Below are 19,238 nucleotides of genomic sequence, written 5' to 3' on the forward strand. Positions count from 1 at the left end.
GCGAAGCATGATAGTGCATGCTGGAGTTGGCGAATCCTTTTTGGGGAGAGGCGATAATGACGGCTGCATATTTACGGAACAGAGCAGAAACTGCAACTTTGCCTGACAATACTCCATACGAGGTTTGGTATGGGAAAAAGCCAAGCGTATCTCATCTTAAAGTATTTGGTATGAAAGCTATTGTTTTAGATAAAACTCATAAGAACAAGTTTTCAGCGAAAGGGAAGCAGCATATTTTGGTAGGTTACTCCGAGACTGCCAAGGCTTATCGTCTTTACAACCCTGTCAAAAGGACCGTAGTAGTATCCCGAGATGTCGTGTTTTTGGAGCACAAGTTCATGAAAGAGTTGGAGCACGGTCGAGAATCATCATGTGAGTCAGATGTGGTAATCTTTCAGCCAAGTGAAAAACTTGATTGCGAGCATAATGATGAAATCCAAGAAAAATCTGTGGAGCAGCAAATTCCAATTGTTGATGAGCAAAGTGGTGACGAAGAAAATGCTGAGGAGGAGCAACCATATACCCGAAGAGGGCCAGGAGACCAAAGATTGTTCGCACTGGGCGTGCTGGTCGTCCACGAAGAGAGTACAATATGCTGAATGTACTAGATGCGAAAGACGTCATTGTTCCTACCTGTATAAATGAGGCATTTAAGTCAGAGCAGTCGGAAAACTGGAAATCAGCAATGCAGAAGGAGTATGACAACCTAGAAAACATTAGGACATGGAGTTTGGTTGATCTTCCTGCAAACAAAAAGGTTATCGGTTGTAAATGGGTTTTTACCACCAAACGAGATGAGAGTGGCAAAGTTCAGCGCTTCAAGGCAAGATTGGTCGCAAAAGGGTGTGGTCAACAATATGGAATTAACTACAAGGAAACTTTTTCCCCGGTTGCACGTTATTCCTCAATCAGACTGGTGATTGCGTTGGCGGTGGAGCACGAGATGCACTTGCACCAGATGGATGTCTCTGCAGCATACCTCAATAGTGAGCTACAAGATGACGTTTATATGCGACAACCTGAAGGTTTTGTCGATACTGATCATCCCAAGCGTGTACTCAAGCTACATAAATCGTTGTACGGCTTGAAACAGAGTGGGCGTGAGTGGAACCAAAAGTTGGATAGCGTTCTTTTGAAGATTGGTTTCGTTCCGTGTGCAAGCGAACCGTGTATATACACGAGCAAAGTCAATGGGTATTTATCTATTATTGTTGTATATGTTGACGATTTTATACTTGCATGTACCAGAAAAGACGACGTGGCCTACATAAAGCAGCTCATATCAAACGAATTTGATGTGGTCGACGGCGGTGAACTCCATCATTTTTGGGGATGGAAATCGAGCGAGATGGCAAGACTGGCAATGTCTCCATAGGCCACAAGCAGTACATCGAAGGCTTGTTGCATGAATATGGTATGCAGGACTGCAAGCCGAACGCGACTCCTCTAGAGGTTGGGTTCCAGACGAAGTGCGATAGCGATGATTGCGGTCAGGTGGACAAGACACGCTATCAATCACTCATTGGTTCGTTATTGTATTTGGCGTTGACTACACGGCCAGATATAATACACTCTGTGGCTAAATTGGCGCAGAGAAATTCAGATCCGCACAAGGAACATGAGGTTGCAGCCAAGAGGGTATTGAGATATCTAAGAGGTACCTCAGATGTGAGACTCCATTATAGCAAAACTGGTGTTCCTATCCACTGTTTTGTTGATGCGGACTGGGCTGGCGATTGCAACGATCGGAAGTCGTTCACTGGTTGGTCATTCCTTATTGCTGGAGCGGCGGTGTCATGGGAATCAAAGAAGCAAAATCTGGTTGCCCTCAGTAGCACGGAGGCCGAGTACGTAGCACTTTCTACAGCAGCCAAAGAAGCGATATACATCAGAAAGCTGATCAACGAGATGGGATTCGGGCCGATGGCGAAGCTGATAATTTATAGTGACAACCAGAGCGCACAATGTCTTGCTAAAGATGCTAAATTTCATTCACGTAGCAAGCATATTGAAATAAAATATCATTTTGTAAGGGAAATGTATAAAGAAAATGTAATAGATATCAAATACATTCCCACAGATAGTATGACCTCAGATATATTAACAAAGAACTTATGTAAGGTCAAACATGTAAAGTTTACAGAAATGTTGGGATTAAAATAATTTTTGTACAAGATAGACTTCGCGTTGAGAAGGAGTGTTAAAATATGTATATAACCACCGCAGTATGTCTATCTCTTTCATATTATTCTAGAATGATCCGATCTGTGAATTGTAACGGACATTCTTTCATTTCTGCTTTACGTTCTTATTCTCGCTGCCTGCGCTGCAGCGAATATTCTTATGCATAAGTTTAGTCTCTAATAAACCTCTACTCGAATACCACTCTCATCTCGTTTGGTGGTAAAAACCCATTTACAACCGATAACCTTTTTGTTTGCAGGAAGATCAACCAAACTCCATGTCCTAATGTTTTCTAGGTTGTCATACTCCTTCTGCATTGCTGATTTCCAGTTTTCCGACTGCTCTGACTTAAATGCCTCATTTATACAGGTAGGAACAATGACGTCTTTCGCATCTAGTACATTCAGCATATTGTACTCTCTTCGTGGACGACCAGCACGCCCAGTGCGAACAATCTTTGGTCTCCCTGGCCCTCTTCGGGTATATGGTTGCTCCTCCTCAGCATTTTCTTCGTCACCACTTTGCTCATCAACAATTGGAATTTGCTGCTCCACAGATTTTTCTTGGATTTCATCATTATGCTCGCAATCAAGTTTTTCACTTGGCTGAAAGATTACCACATCTGACTCACATGATGATTCTCGACCGTGCTCCAACTCTTTCATGAACTTGTGCTCCAAAAACACGACATCTCGGGATACTACTACGGTCCTTTTGACAGGGTTGTAAAGACGATAAGCCTTGGCAGTCTCGGAGTAACCTACCAAAATATGCTGCTTCCCTTTCGCTGAAAACTTGTTCTTATGAGTTTTATCTAAAACAATAGCTTTCATACCAAATACTTTAAGATGAGATACGCTTGGCTTTTTCCCATACCAAACCTCGTATGGAGTATTGTCAGGCAAAGTTGCAGTTTCTGCTCTGTTCCGTAAATATGCAGCCGTCATTATCGCCTCTCCCCAAAAAGATTCGCCAACTCCAGCATGCACTATCATGCTTCGCGCCATCTCCACCAAGGTTCTATTTGCGCGCTCCGCCACACCATTTTGTTGTGGAGTGTGGGGAACAGTGAGTTGTCTTTTTATTCCATGACTCGATAAGAACTGTTCAAATACATCGCTCAGGTACTCGCGACCGTTGTCGCTTCGTATGGCTTTTATACGCTTACCCGTCTGATTTTCTGCTAGAATTTTGAAATCTTGGAATTTCTGGAAAATATCGCTCTTATTCTTTAACATGTATACCGATACATAACGCGATTTATCGTCTATGAAAGTTGCAAAATAGCGCGCACCACCTTGTGACGCTGTACGCATAGGTCCACAAATGTCTGTATGAATCAAGCCCAACAATTCCTTTGAGCGACTTTCCGAAAACTTCGGAAACTTCTTAACGCAAATTTTACTTTTTGCACACGTTTCACATACAAGGTCATTTGTACTACACACTCTAGCATTGAGACCATAGACCATATCCTGCTTAATCATTTTGTTCAAACTATCGAAATTTAAATGTCCGAATCGATCATGCCATTTCACCAGCTGATTTACATTTGCTTCTGCAGCAAAAACTGTTTTTGTTTTACTTTCAAACAAAAACAAACCGTTGTGTTTCTCTGCGATCATTAAATCACGATTGTTACTGTCTTTAACGAACACTTTGTTTTTGACAAAAATTACTCTTAAGCCATTTTCTGTTGCTTTTGATACCGAAATAAAGTTACATTGTAAGTCTTTTACATATAGCACGTCAACCAACTCGATCGTGATATTTTTGCATATTAGTTCCACTGTACCGCAACCTTCGGCTTCTATATAACTGTCGCCTGCTAACTTGATTTTCTCTTTGTGCTCACGCATACTCGTGAACATTGATTTGTCCGCACACAAATGAGCTGTAGCCCCGCTGTCTACACACCACGCATTTTTCGACAAACCGATTCGTGTTCCAGAAGTAGAGAGCACCGAAAAAGATTTTTTACTGTTCTTTTCGCTCGCGTTGTCTTTTCTCTCTTTCGAACTACACTTCGACGCGAAATGCCCGCGACGACCGCACAACCAACATTCAATGTTTTTTGGTTCTCTCATTGCTTTGTTCTTTTTACCGTTTTCTTGACGCGACGAATACATTTTATTCTCACTTTTCTCGGCTACTTCGCCAATCTTGCGTCTCTCTCCCTCTTCAAGCAATTTAATTTTTAGAGCGCTTAGCGATGGCAACGAGTCTCGCGTTTCTATGGCAACTACAAAATTTTCGAAATCATCACTTAAACTTGCCAACAAAATTATAACGAGCATTTCATCAGGCACTTGTTCCTGAATTTCACTTAACTTTTCTACGACATTAGAAAAATTATTCAAATGCTCTCGAATACTGTCTGTAGCCAACATTTTAGAATACAACAATTGCTTAAACAACTGTATTTTTCTAGCCGGACCGGAGGGCATGTGAATCGCGGACAACTTTGCCCATGCCTCGTTCGCGGTTTTACAATGTTTTATACCGTTGATCTGCGACGGACTTACGCACAACAAAATACTTGCGAGGGCTTTCTCGTCTTTACTGTCAAACAACTCCTTTTGTTCAGCCGTATCAGACGCCACTTTTTTTAACCGACCACATGTCACCGACCACAAATCAGAATGAATCAACAGACTTTTCATCTGTACTGACCATACACTATAATTTTCACCATCTAGTTTTTCGATTGAAAATTGTGTACTCATCTTGAACAAATTAGTTAATCACAAACTTTAATTAACAAAACGAATCTCTTACAAGTCTTTCCGACTAACCCGCACAGTTTTACTTTCTGCTGCCTGGGCCCAGAACCTATTCGAGTAGAGGTTTATTAGAGACTAAACTTATGCATAAGAATATTCGCTGCAGCGCAGGCAGCGAGAATAAGAACGTAAAGCAGAAATGAAAGAATGTCCGTTACAATTCACAGATCGGATCATTCTAGAATAATATGAAAGAGATAGACATACTGCGGTGGTTATATACATATTTTAACAAGAAGATCTAACAAAGTAATATAAAATTGTTTAATTAACATCTGCCCTGGCCTGCCCCAACAAGGTAAATAATAATAATAAATAAAAGCTCAAGTTGAAATCTCGCACCTCATCTAACGGAAACCAGGGCCCACCGCAGATTAAGTAATTGATATGCATACCACGATACAAAATGTTAAAACACTCACATACACGCATACACAAAACCAAATATACAGAGAGAAATAAAAATAACAAAAATTAAATAGGAAATTACAATGCAAAAAAAGTTGGCCGCTAAGTTAGGAAAATTTCATAACTTTTCACAATTACAAGAGAGCTTGTGAAAAACAGTGAATACTGGCTAACGATGGACGAGCATGGAGAGCTGAGAGCTTAAGTGTGAGAAGAAGTTGGTTGTTGGGCAGGTTTTTGGTCTCTCTGTTTTTTTTATATTTTATTTTTTGGGGTAGGCTCGTCGCTTGGTTCGCCCTCAACTTGAGGCATTTTGGCCCCATACTTTCACTTATGTTTGGGCTTCTTTTTTGGCTTCCGCAGCGAAACTTGGTCAAAATGCAAAACAAACTTGGCCGCAAAACTTTACACAACCGAACAAGTAGTGGGTATCTTGGGCTCTTTGTCTCTCACTATGCCGCTCATGTTTATCTCTATCTCTTTCTTAATAGTCTCTCTCTATCTGTCTGTTGATTTTTTAAAACAATTTTTTTTTATGCTGCGCTTTGGCGGCTCCAAACGGCACCAAGTCGCTTCAGTCAGTCAAAGACTTTAAACGCATCAAGTTGGCCAGTTGGTTGGAGCTGTTGATATTACAAAACAAACTATACAAATACATATATATATATATATATACAAATATTTGTTCATCATGAATCTGCGTTATATTTGCACTTTATCGCTGGTGCCCACATTGTATGTGCTATTGGTCCTGTTACTGGAATTTGTCGAAGAGGGGCTAGCCCAGAACCCCGATCCATTATTTGAGTTACCGGTCCAATTGGTCGGTTTTCCAGTGATTGTTTTATCGGTGCGTTTATCGCAATTCGCCAAGAAATTGGCTTATTCATTGAATCCAAGTAAGTTACAAAGTTCGCCCTCATGTGAAAGTCGACAAAAAAAACATAATATTTAAACAAATGTCTGGAATTTTATTAAGTGAAAGTTTATCAGTTGGTGCATAAATTAATTAAACTTAAATGAGGAATTTCACAATGAAATTGCAGTTCCAGCGAAATGCTTAAGATTATGTCATATGGTTGTTTGGGATGGGAAAAGAAAAGAGAAGAAACAATATTTTAGAAATTTTTCTATTATTTAATCTTAAAGGGTTTTTCATGTTTTTTTTTTAATTTTTTTTATGTAGATTAGATTTGAAAGTCGCAGCTATTTTAAGTTCTTTAACTGATACTTTTTTATACCCTTTAAGAGAAAGTAAATTACTAGAGTTACTTTTGAATTGGCTCGAATTTTAAAAACTAGTCTTCCATTCTATGATTCTTTTTTTCTAATTTCATTTTTATTGTTAGCTTCAAGATCAAATCCTTTTGCCTTTTTTTTTAAATAAATTGTTTACACGCCTTTAAAATTTTCTTTTTATATTTACTAAAAGTGAATAACAAGTGTTCCATTATTACTATTCTCTTTGCTGCTCTTAATGGGGTCGAAGTGCCTGCAGTTATCCAATTGTTTCTGATTTCAGTCAGAAGTAATATTTAAAAACATATTAGATTTCAACTCAATTCCCAATCATATAGAAACTAAAAAATGCGAGATAAGTTATTTCGAAATGTACTAATTATAGTGCCAATTGTTTAGAGTTGATAGGGTAAAACCCACCATCACAGCTTGCAAAACTTACTAAAGTTGAGTTGAGTTATACATTCATATATTTAACATGATCATGATTTAAATTATACACTCTTATTGCGATTACTTAGACGAAAAAAAAAAAAAAAAAAAAAAACAAACAAACCAAATAAACAAAAAAAGAAACCAGACATAAAATGCGGGACAAAAGCGGTAACGGCCTGGCCAACGACTTTGCCGCCGTCGACATCGTCATCATCATTATCATCATCTTCATTATGATGATTATCATGCACGTCCACTTGAAGAGAGGGAGAAAAAAACGAAATGGGGTCAAGGCTGACCGCCAGTTGGCGCGACAACTATGCCAGCCATGCCGGAACAGTTAGGTTGTCGTCTCCTCTCTGGCCCCCTTGCTCTCAGCCACATCCATATATTCACGTACAACGGCAACTCCAGCCGTGCGTGGCCAAAAGCTATTTCAATTTATTGTTTGCTTGTGGGTAAAACCTGGCAAAGACAACTCGATGGATGGATGAGTAACAAGTGAAATACCAAACTTCTTCTGCTGCTGCTACCACTTTGACTAATTTGACTAACCATAAAAACACACTTACTCACTGACTTTCCTCTCACTCTCTCTCTCTATCTCTCTCTCCCTTTGTTAGGCACCTATCGTTCACGTAGCAGACGTGAGGCAGCTCATCCACTAGCACTTGATGCTGAGTTGGCTCAAAAGGAAATTCTACGTGAATTTGGTCCACAGGCTTGCATATTAGAGGAACCGTGTCGGTTGCATGCATCACGTACACGTCGTCGTATTGCATCTGCGGCTGCTGGTGGTGTCGAAGGCACATCCGCACCACATGCCGCCTGGTCGGAGGTATTGAGGTAGGTCACAGTTGTTTATTAATCGACATTGGTAAAGGTTTCAGAGATAACTAGTATATGGCAATAATTGAAGTAAAACAAATCAAATTATATAAACTTTTCTGTGACTAATGCCAGAAAAGAAACTAACATTTATATTTTAGAGGTTGATGGTGGATTCTAGAAACATAATCCAATAAAAAAAATAATTCAAAACATTGGGAAATTAAAAAAAAATATGTATATACTTTCCATGGAGATTTTAAAATTAACTAGGTGATGGAACATTATGTAAGAAAGTTTATAAAACATTTATCGAGAGTCAAATAAGTCGTAGAACTATTTGAAACTTTCTTAAACTTTTGGCTTAAATTAGTAAAATGTGAGTTGTTTATTAAATAAAATCTATTGTTAAAATATATTCTAAACAATTGATATATTTTCTTCAATTGTTTACTGTGTCAGTTCACTACAACCGACAGAGTTTGGAATTATCTTTATTTTTGATTTATTTCGCAAACATATATACCAGTTTTGTTATTAATTAGTTGCATGCATGACTTAGCTTCTAACTAGGCCAATTTAGAGTTAGTTAACATACAAAACTTATGTGAAATAATATAAGGAAATATACAAATTTTTCTTGTATCGCTTAGAGTTTTTAAATTGTGATAAATAGAACTTATTATATAATAGGCATACAAATGGTAGAAATAAATTTAAGGCATCATTTGCTATTGTTATCACATACTTATGTAACTTGTTTAAAGTGGATTGGTTTGCTTAGTACGCTGATAAAACAAATGAAAAAGAATTCAGCTTGCCATGGTCAAGAAGCTGACCAAGGGATAGTCATAATGATCTGTATTCGCCACAATAGCAGATTTTAAATACATTTTCCAACTCAAATTCAGTCTTAAGTAATTTTTATTAATTAAAAGGCTTTATTTTATTATATATGTACAGTAGGTGCCGCATGAAGCCTTTTGACAATAGAGCATTGAAATGTCGTCTATGCTTAAATCAAATTGAAAACATCTTTCGCTAAAGTTTCTGTAGCAAGTTTTGTCAAGTGTCTTCGAACTGACTTTATGGCTTTGCCTCTGTCTCCAACTTGAAGTTTTCTTAGCCCTTGTCTTTTCTCTCTCCTTTCGTCTTTGTCATTGCATTGCGCTTCATCAAGCTTCCCATGGATCCTTTCTGAGCACCTCATTCCCATTGCAGATTGCATTTTGTTATTGCTAAATTTCGCAATTTGGCGCTGCTGTTGTTGTCATTTGGCAAATGAATGGCTTGTTTTTAGCTTGAACAGAAATGTTTTCCAATCAATTTTTATTTCTCCTTGTTGTCGGGATTGGCAATGCTAACTCATCTGTGCATAATTTAATGTCCTTTGCCCGCTCCTTTCCCTATCCTTAGCCACTCACAGTGCTCTCTCTCTATTTCTGTATGTTTTCCAAGTTTAAATGTGCATGTCATTGCAAAAGGGAAAAAGAGAGAAGAATTGGATGCACTGAATGACTCGCGGTAGGGGAGAGGCGGGAATTTCAATTTGTTAGTTTACATAAATTTTCAAGTTCCTGATGAGTTCTGCTCTTTTCTTTGGCCATTGTCATGGTAATGTTATATTAAGACCAAAAAGGAAATGATTCTTTTCCGCGCTATAAAAACATCTTCCACGACCTGACCCAAGACCAACAGTAATAACAACAACTACAACAATAACTTTTGCGAACTGTGATTCATAATTAATGGTCTTGTCTCTTTCTCGCTCTGTATCCCTTTCTAAGATTCTGTCTTCCTTGTCTTTTATTAGAGTTTATGACTGGTCACTTGCTGATATGGTGAAAAACATGTACAAATACTCTTAGAAAATATGCATTTTATTTTCTACATTAACATTGCTATTCAGCATGGCCATCTGACATCAAAAGAACTCGTTAATCCGTAAATTAAACACTTTTAAAGATTGCTTGGTTTTTGTTTTTCACTTTGATGAAATTTACTTCCTCATAACCTACAAAATTTGCTTCCTGAACTTTAAAACTTCTCTACATATTTACCCAGTGTATTAAGAAGTGCGACATAATTATGAAAAATTAAAAATCCAGTTAAGTTGATTTTCAACATTAAATTCTATTTAGTTCATTTGCTTGCTCTGGCGTGGCTGTGAGAGATATTAAATCAAATAAAACAAAAGAAAGGATTAAATTTCCACAAAAGCTTCTTGATACAATACAAACTTTATGGCAACAAAAGATTCTATTTTTCATGTTGTAAAATTTCATTTAATATTTTTGCCATATCGTATCATTTATTTTGTATGTCTTTTTTCTCATTTTGTTTGAGAAGTTTTTTGCCATGCATCTGACATTTTCACACTTAAATGTTAAATATATGTATATATATTTATATTGCAAAGATATGTATATTTTGGCAACCCCAAAGTTAACCTTACTCGCCTTGTATCCCCATCTCTTTCTCACCGTCTCTCTCTCGCACTGTTACTCTTTCTGTCTTTCAATTGCTCCCTTCTGTAGTCCAAAGTGCATTTTGGGCAAACGTGTCAAGAGCAAATATTCAAAATTATTTTTGAAATGTTCAACTTCATGTGTCGGTTTGGTCTTTGTCCCTTCTTCACCTTTTGCCAAACGACGTCTCTCTCCCTCTTCCTCTCATTGCCCCCTCAATCCACCTTGAGTAGGGTGTATGTGTGTCTGATGTGTGTTTTTGTTTAGTTTTTCGTTTGCACAGCAGAAAATGTAATTGGCATTAGAAGTTTTTGCCCACGACGTGTTTTGTAATAATAAAATATGATTAAAGTTTTTGATTAAATTTATGCAAGTGCACACAGAGTTTACTTTTCGCAACATTCAGTGACCAACTCAAAGCCCCTGGCCCTCCATTTCTCTCTTTTTCTCCCTCTCTCTCTCACGTACTTTCTCTGTTGGTCAGCACCTTTTGATACCCTTTTGAAAACTAGATTAAGCCAAGAATTTACTTCAAACTTATCTTGTTTTCTCTTTTATTCTTATAATGACAATAGAGCATTGAAATGTCGTTTATGCTTAAATCAAATTAAAAGTATCTTTTGCTAAAGGTTCTGTATTCATTTCAAAAATGCTGAAGGCTAAGTTGAGTTAAAAGTTCCAGTACAGATTTTGTATAATAATTTAATGTGGATGAGTGAAATTAATACTTGCTGCAGGGTATTTTGTCGGCGTCATCTATTATACCCTATCCTTTCACTAGTTAGTGTTTCCTTTCTATTTGGGTTGGGCATACTGCAGAGATGTTACTTGGAGTTGATTAAATTATGCCACATTGCAGACGTGTGAAAAATACACACACACATTGGTGGGTGTGTGCGAAGTGTGTCTATATACGAAATAAAGTAATCACCAGCCAACAACTGGACACAGGCATATAACTAGACAAAAAGAAGGTAAAGAAAAAAGGATACCAAAAGCCTCGAGAAACAAATTAAACAATAGAATATGCTTAAAAATAAAATCAAAGTCATCAAATAACTTAAAAGAATCTAGGCAATCGGAAAATTTTAATTTTCCAGGCTTTTCTTAAAATTTTCAAGTTTGGTTACAGCTTTTGAATTCAGTTTGAGCTACTAACAATTGTTTAAAACCTGTATTACTTTAAGTTTGTACGGTATCTGGCAGCTTCCTCACATTTTTACAATAAGCCAAAAACCAAAGGGAATAGACATATACACCCAACCAAGCATATTTATGCCCTTTCCATAATACATTTTTTAACCCATACTCTTAAATTCATTTGCTGCCCCAAACCTAAGTACCTTGGGGGCCTTGGTTTCACTCGCATTGCATGTAAATTACTTTCGAGTCCACTTTTTCTTGTTGGGAGTTCGGTTTCTGTATATATATATATACATATATGTATTTGTTGTGTATGTATATTACCCGCTACTTATAAGTAATTATTTTTGTAATCCGCTTTTGTTGCCGTCTGACTGACTGTACTCTCTCTCTCTTCAACTTCTACTCGAACTCATTCTACTCCATCCATCGTCATCATGAGCAGCAACTACAAAGTGCAATCAACTGTTGGCGGCATGAAACAATGGTATCTCCTCTCGCTGTTCATTGGGGATGCAGTAAGGGATGTGCCACTATGCAAGCACCTGGCCAAACGTATGCCATGTCCAGGCGTTGGACCATTGCCGCCTCCTCAGCCACGTTAAGCATCAGCACCAACGGTATCAGCATTCATTCCCATCAATGTGGAGCCAGGCATCACAACAACATGATATATATATATTTTTTTTTGTATTTTTTATTATTTTGTTTTAAGGGGGTAACCATTTGGTCTGCGTCTAGTCAGTCGCATGGACACACATCTTCGTCGTCTTCCATTACATATATGTATGTAGTACTTGTTTTACTTTTAGTTGCTTTTAAGGCTTTTAATTTAACGAAAAAAACAGAAAGGAAAAAGAAAAAAAACCATAAGAAGAGATATATATGTATATATGTATATGTATGTTTATATGTTCATATATTGCAGACCAGACATGTAGGCGCTTAGATTTATGAGTAAGCAAATAAATAAAAAGAAAACAGCAAAAATAGAATAAAACCATTTGATGTTATGCCTTGTCATGTCCGTACTTTCCTCTGCTTGCAGTCCACTTTTGCATGGACAATGAATGCATTTTTCCATTCCATCTTTTCCTCGAAATTCTTTCCTGGTTTTTTGGTCGAAAAATTGATACGCTTGCCAACGTTATGGAGAAAAAAAACCAACACAAAACTGTTGCATGCTTTGGAGCACCACTCACAAATTGTTGACGCAAGGCATTAAGCAAGGCATCAGCCAACGTATATACATACAGACTAGCTGGTAAGTGGGGGAATACCCTATAATTGCTCACAATGTCTATATGAGACTAGAGCGAAGGTATTTTACATCAAAACCTGAAATTTATCCTCAAAAGCAACAAAATAGGAGAAGGCTGCTACATAAAATAAATACTTTTCCGAATTCCTTCAATAGTAAAATAACTATTGTAAATTTTACTTAAATCAAGATCGGGGAGAAGGACCTAGGTTATATCAACATACATTATAAAAATCAAATTGACAAACGGAGCATAGTTATTTTCTTGATTCATGGCAAAGGATCTAATAATGTTTAATGGCGAAACTTCCGCCTAAAAGTATGTAGGTGCTGAAAAAGTATTCATTATTTTTAGCAAATTTAAACCTTTAACTTTAAGTTAAAAATGTGCAATCAAAAAATCTTTTTTCCTGAATAATGATTAGTTTTTCATTAACAGTTAATTAAGACTGGGTAAATGTTTAGTCGAATTATAAATCGAAAGATAATGCTTCGTATACTACTTCCTCACAAAATATATGCAGTTTCAAGTCACTCCATTCATCTCTACCCCAATGAAAGAGTTTCACTCTCTCTCTCGCTTGCGCTGGATCCCTGTAGAGAACCTTGCCGCTTTGCTATTTATTAACTCTGTTGCATATGTTTTGCATGCAAACGGTTTGTCGCGCAAATAAAACACGAGACGACAACGATAGCGACAACAAGAATAATAACAACAACGGAGGACGACACAGTCGACAAATATTGCTTTGGTGAGCTTTGGTTGCAATGGCAACCCTGGTTACGAGTTTTCAGCTGCCGTGCTAAAGTATGCTGCACTTTTTTGCCTGCATCCATTTGGGAATGGCGAAGCTACTAAAAACAGAAAAAATTCTGTTCAATTGCGTATGCAAGCTGGATATTTCCACATTTCCATTTGCACTTGCATTTTCTTTATTTTTCGTGTCCTTGATGAGAGACCATTTTGCTGCTAGATTTATGTGGCATTTTCGTTTGCATATTTCATTTGGTGAAAACAATTGTAGTTGATTGAATAGGAAAATTTCCCATTTTTTTTCTCACTTTACTGGTTTTCTCTTTAATAAATATTTTATTTCACATTTTTGTTTTCATCTATATATAATAAATGTATATATACAAAACTTAAGACTAAATTTGTGCCTGCCTCTCTCAGTTAAATTATTAAACTATTCGCATCATTATCTTAGCCAGAGTTTGTATAGACTTTTTGTCCATTCGGTCGTATGTAATACTCATTGACACCTTGCGAATTTGTAACGTAGATGTTTTTATCATCTTCATGGTTTGTCTGCTGATAGGCACTACTATAACGATTATTACTTATATAATTGTTGTTTGGATAGTTGTAATGCTGCTCCCCGAAACGTATATTATTGTTACCACCAGATGTTGCACCAGAGGGAGGCATGTATTCACCATAATTTAAGAGATGATTCTGATTTTGATTGTCACTGGTCTCGAAACGATAGTGAGAGCTTGGTCTGTGCTCATCACTGACCACAAGACGATCTTCTTTTTGGTCCACTTCATAAGAACTTTGGTGAAGATACTCATAGTTGGGTGCATAAGTGGGACGATTTAAAATTTTACCTTTACGTATATAACGCTCATAATGATCGGGAAATATAACACGAGCACCACGTTGAGGTGGAGCTGACTCCTCATAGACAGCATTGGGTGGATAATTGTGCGTTAAATGCTCCTCACTTAATTGTTTTTCTTTTTCTCTACGCAATTGTTCAACTCTTAGAAGTTCTAATTCTCTTATTTGTTGTTCTTCCCTCATTTGACGCTCTTCCCTTAACTGTTGTTCTTCCTCTCTCCATTGCAGTTCACGTAGCTCTTCTTCTCTCAAATTATCCGAATCATTGTCATTGGTATCCCTAAATACAATCCTTTTTCCTCTACGCTTGTTTACACCATAATCACTTTCACTCAGACCATTGGGTAAAACAGCTCGCCAACCTTCTGTCAAATTGTCTTCGTCCTTTTTTGTCTCCTGCACCGACTCCTCTTCGTGGGGAAATCTCAATTTACGTTGAGCGGCCTCACGATTGAACTCATAGATAACTTGTTTACCTTGTCTCAATGCATCCGGAAAACGTACAGTTCCCTTTGCTTTTACTCCGCCTTGATTTTTTCATCTTCTTCACTGTCAATGTCCTTGTAGTGCAATATGCGACCCTCATTCTCTTCAAGAGTTGAGGGAAATTGCAATACACCTATTAATTCGGTATGAGCTTGAGCTTCCTCGGCTTCGTCATCATCTTGAAACTTGACAATTGTCTGTGTATCTAGATTGTCTTCTTCATCATGAAAATCATCATTGGCCATCAACTGGCTGTGACTGAAATCTGTCTGAAAGTTACGTTTAATTTCCGGACTACGGCGACGTCTGCGTCTCTGATATTCCACACCGCTCAAATATTCGGAGAGAACCTGAGTGAAAAAGCTGCCAATACCGCTGGCTATATCAGTGCTTGGTTTTTGTGTGGGTTTGGGTTTCGGGGCCACTGGACGCGGAGTTGTATACGTTGTGGCCAGTCCTCCACCACCGCCTCCAGTCAAAGCTGACAGTATGCTAAACAATGAACCACTGTTACCGCCACCAAAATCACCTTGTTGGCTCTCACTTGGCTGCTCTTCCGGTTCGCTAAAGAACTTGAAAAAGCCACCACGATGATTGTTCAAATAGTGTATGATTTCCATCTGTTTGAAGATTGAATATGAGTTAATTTAAAAAACCAGAAAAAAATGATTTAATAGTCACCTCATTTTTAGGGCACTTCTGATAGGTTTGCACACAGCTGCGTTCGCCTCCACTAATGCCAAGTAGTGCAGCTCGTCCGTAGATAAGAGCAGGTGAAGCCGTTGGAAAACCAGCTAGGAAACTGAAAAAAAAATCCACAAAAATCTCTTGAGTTGAAAATACTACCCTTATATTTTATCCTATTTATGTGCAAGTTGTTTGTTTCTTGTCTAAGTCATCTCATTATCTAACCAAAAACCATTATCATTAACTCTTCTCTGCCATTTCCTGGCCATCTGCTTAAGCAATAGGCTGCTTACAAAACCTAATTGACTAAATGCCAATTTGCAAGGAAAAGCCAAACAATATCAATTTACAGTGGAGCATCTTATATACCCGCCCCCATACCCCTGTCTTTGTAGTCTCATTTCACTCCCATTCACTCGTAGCTCATTTAATAGAACAATCAATATCATCGACTTGCATAATGAAGTCTAATCCTGGTTAACGCCTCTTTCGAAATAAGATTCCTTCCTCTACCCCCATCTAACCATTTGTGTTTTCCGGGTTCTTCTACTCATTTGGTATTTTCCCTTTTGAGAAATGTAAATTTCATAATATTTAGTTACAACTAAAGCCCTGAAATATGTATATGTATTTGTTTATGTATAGTACCTAGAAGTAGATGGCTCTGGTCTCTCTCCCTCTTGGTACTTACTTGGTTATAGCTGGAGATGTAATGAAGCCTGGCAATTGGCCACGTAACGTTTGACCGGCAATCATCTGGCAGAGCACCTTGGGCACACACTGCAAATCGTCGTTGCGTGCGATGTTCTCTAGAGCTCTAATGAGTTGTGTATTGGGTGGTCGGGCATGTTGTCCCTGGCCCTGCCCCTGTCCAGCAAATGCGCCTAAGAGACTACCTAATGGGGAGGAATGTTGGGATGAGGTGGGATATGAGGATGAGGTTGGAGCACCACCCAAAAGTAGATTCGTAAATTGCGGTGCATATTGCTGTGTAGAGCTAAACAGTGAGGCCAAAGTGGCTAGACTTCCCCCACCAATGCCTGAATTTTGTGTAGAGGGCGAAACAGAATGTTGCTGGTAAGGTGGAGATGATGGTCGATAGTTGAACTGCTGCGCTCCTGATGGGGATGAATGATGGGGTGGAGGTATCTCTCCAATTTGATACTCGTAGTAATTGTGTGGCGGTGGTCCTGGTCGCTGCTGTTGCTGTTGATAGTGGTGCGCAGGCTGGGGATTGGGATTGGGTCGCTGCAAATAATTACCAAAGTTGTTTGCATAATTAGACGACGACGATGGCGGCAACGACGCTGGGGATGGGTAGGATGAAGATGGAGCATAGGCCGAGGAACTCAAACTGGCACTGGCACTGGCACCGGCACCGGCATATGGTAACTGTATCGATGGGGCAGCTGCTAATGGTCTGTTGTCATTGACGTCTTGACGGTTGTAAAGAGGTCGCTGTACTGGACGCTGTGGCACAAAATTGGATGTCTGCTCAGCCGCATAGCTGGGCGGTGGGTAATCATGCGAATCGTATGAAATTTTATGCGATGGCTTTGTCGGCTGTGCCACTAGATTGCCAAAACTTGAAGGTGTCACTGCAGGTCTTCGATATACAGTGGATGGACTCTCATCAAATACATAGCCGGGTCTTTTTAGATAGACATCTTCTGATGCGCCAGCACCGGAACCATGCAACGGTGGTCGCTGAAGCGATGACCCATGATTATTATTATTTCCCACAAGTAATGACGATTGCACTGTATAAATCTGATCATCATTTTGATCATTGTTTTGTGTTTGCTCCCGTTGATATTGTATATAGTTGGCAGCTGGTGGAATTGGCGGAGTTGGTGTATATTGATAATTTTGCTGTGTATATGGATCTAAATAGCTGACCACTGGCGTCGTGGGAATCGGTGTGCTGGCAAAATTTTGATGATAGCCTCCATACGGATTAAAGCCGCTACTGCCTTCTCTATGAGGCGATTCATTATCATTATTATCATTGGGAAATGCAAATTGCTTATCCATTGCTATCGGTTGTGGTCTAAGACTATAATTCGGCAAGGAGCTAGGAACTTGATGTTTATAGTTGGGTGCCAGATAACTGGGTGGATAACGTTTTGTATTATAGCCATCGCTCATCACATCCGATGGTGTGAAGTCCAACATTTGTGAGGGTCGAAAACCACCGCCACCACCGCCGCCATTCGTTGTTACACGTGCCTCGATTTGTGGTGGATGTTGTGCTTCCGTTGAAGTATCTTCTTTCAATGGCTCCGATGGAAAGAAGTTTTTCAATTTCACCGATATGTGTCTTTGATTTTGTAATCTGTAAGAAGAAATCACATTAAGCTTAGTCAATTAATAATCACCACAACAATTGATGCATCTTTCGTTTTTTTTTTTTTTCTGACTTCCTTCACCCTTACCGGAGAGTTGGCTAGAACTATTTCATTTAAGAAACGCCTAACATGTACACCGACCGAAAGCTAGTAGGACTATAATAGAATTCTGGTGTAGTTAAACTTTTGAATTTTGAATATATATGTAATTTTGTTCTTTGCTATACTTTTAGACTTAATTTGTTTCGTTTTGAAGTATTTTTGATCATGTTTATAATTTTTTCATCACAAAGTATTCCACAACTGCAGAATATTGAAATTTTTGAATCGATGTCCTTCAATATATGCACTTTCTAACTTTTATGCTAAGCTCTAAACATATTATACAATATTTTTCATTTTTATTCCTATGTGGTGAATGACAAATGTGACAAATTGCCATAGTATTTGGTGAATATGGAAAATATATATTAAATAGTTCACTTATTTAATGAATATCGACATGAAAATCGTTTAATTTTAATGAGCCATGGCTAGAAGTAAAAGAAAAACACCCAAAGTCACGCCCCCTCAATTTGAACATTTCTCTCCAGTCAGGCCGACCCACCCAAACTCAAATTTGCCCGCCCTTTCGCGTTTCTTGAATGTGATTTGCATAAATTAAAGTCACGCTGTCTCAACTCACTCATCATTTCCGATGTTGCTGTCACCTGCTTCGTCTGGTCCCTCATCCGGTTTGCCATTTCTTATGCACAACACGTTGCCGGCTAATGCGATAATTAGAATTGCAATTTTCCATTGCATACTTTGAGGCTGTTGGTGAAATTGCATGTTCAGTTTTTTGTTGGTTTGAGTTGTGTGGAACTTGATGGAATGAAGTAGAATGGCGTACAACGGCCAGGGTGGGATGGGGGACAAACACTTGTCTCGGCAATTGGAAAATCCCCAGCTCACGTCAGCAATTCATAAGCGTAAGCCACTTGTCGCACGTTGCCTGCAACAGGAGAGAGAAACAAACCAAAAGAGAAAAAAAAACAGAGAAAAAGTAAAATATAAGATATAAAGGAGCATAAAAACTTGCTGTCAACTACAAAAGAACAAACGCAATTTCTCTAGAGTCAAGAAAATTCTTTGCTACATTTGCACATAAATTTATAGATTTAGCTCATCCTCCTTCTTCCTCGACCCAGCATAATACATATATACCCATTCGGTGGCAGACAAAACATTTGCATTCATATTAATGCAATTCTCACGTGCTCTCTGGGACGTCTCGAGCAAAAGCACTTGACATTTTGTTTAATTCCATTTTTTTTTCATACCAGTTGGTTTGTTTTTTGTTTT

General features: G+C 38.4%; 2 protein-coding genes across 2 annotated transcripts; one reads left to right on the forward strand and one right to left on the reverse strand.

The window, feature by feature from the left end:
• The first annotated feature begins 6,066 nt into the window (after nucleotides 1–6,066).
• On the forward strand, nucleotides 6,067–12,093 carry LOC137579703 (uncharacterized). The gene is made up of 3 exons (XM_068293480.1): nucleotides 6,067–6,274; nucleotides 7,673–7,895; nucleotides 11,934–12,093. Exons 1-3 carry the CDS (start codon nucleotides 6,067–6,069, stop codon nucleotides 12,091–12,093), a joined length of 591 nt encoding a protein of 196 aa, XP_068149581.1.
• A 1,860-nt stretch (nucleotides 12,094–13,953) lies between these two features.
• Nucleotides 13,954–18,811, reverse strand: LOC137579779 (uncharacterized). The gene is given in 5 exon segments (XM_068293591.1): nucleotides 13,954–14,886; nucleotides 14,889–15,479; nucleotides 15,541–15,661; nucleotides 16,238–17,881; nucleotides 18,580–18,811. Coding segments are annotated over 5 exon segments (3,435 nt in total). The 5' UTR covers nucleotides 18,726–18,811.
• Nucleotides 18,812–19,238: the final 427 nt, after the last annotated feature.

The sequence above is a fragment of the Drosophila tropicalis genome, unplaced genomic scaffold (assembly GCF_018151085.1).
Source record: "Drosophila tropicalis isolate 14030-0801.00 unplaced genomic scaffold, ASM1815108v1 contig_769, whole genome shotgun sequence".
Taxonomy (NCBI): Eukaryota; Metazoa; Arthropoda; class Insecta; order Diptera; family Drosophilidae; genus Drosophila; species Drosophila tropicalis.

Coding starts and splice junctions, on each gene's coding strand:
- LOC137579703 (XM_068293480.1), top strand. CDS start 6,067: ATGAATCTGCGTTATATTTGCACTTTATCGCTGGTGCCCACATTGTAT. Junction 6,275..7,672: donor GGCTTATTCATTGAATCCAA/GTAAGTTACAAA, acceptor TCCCTTTGTTAG/GCACCTATCGTTCACGTAGC. Junction 7,896..11,933: donor GCCTGGTCGGAGGTATTGAG/GTAGGTCACAGT, acceptor CATCATGAGCAG/CAACTACAAAGTGCAATCAA.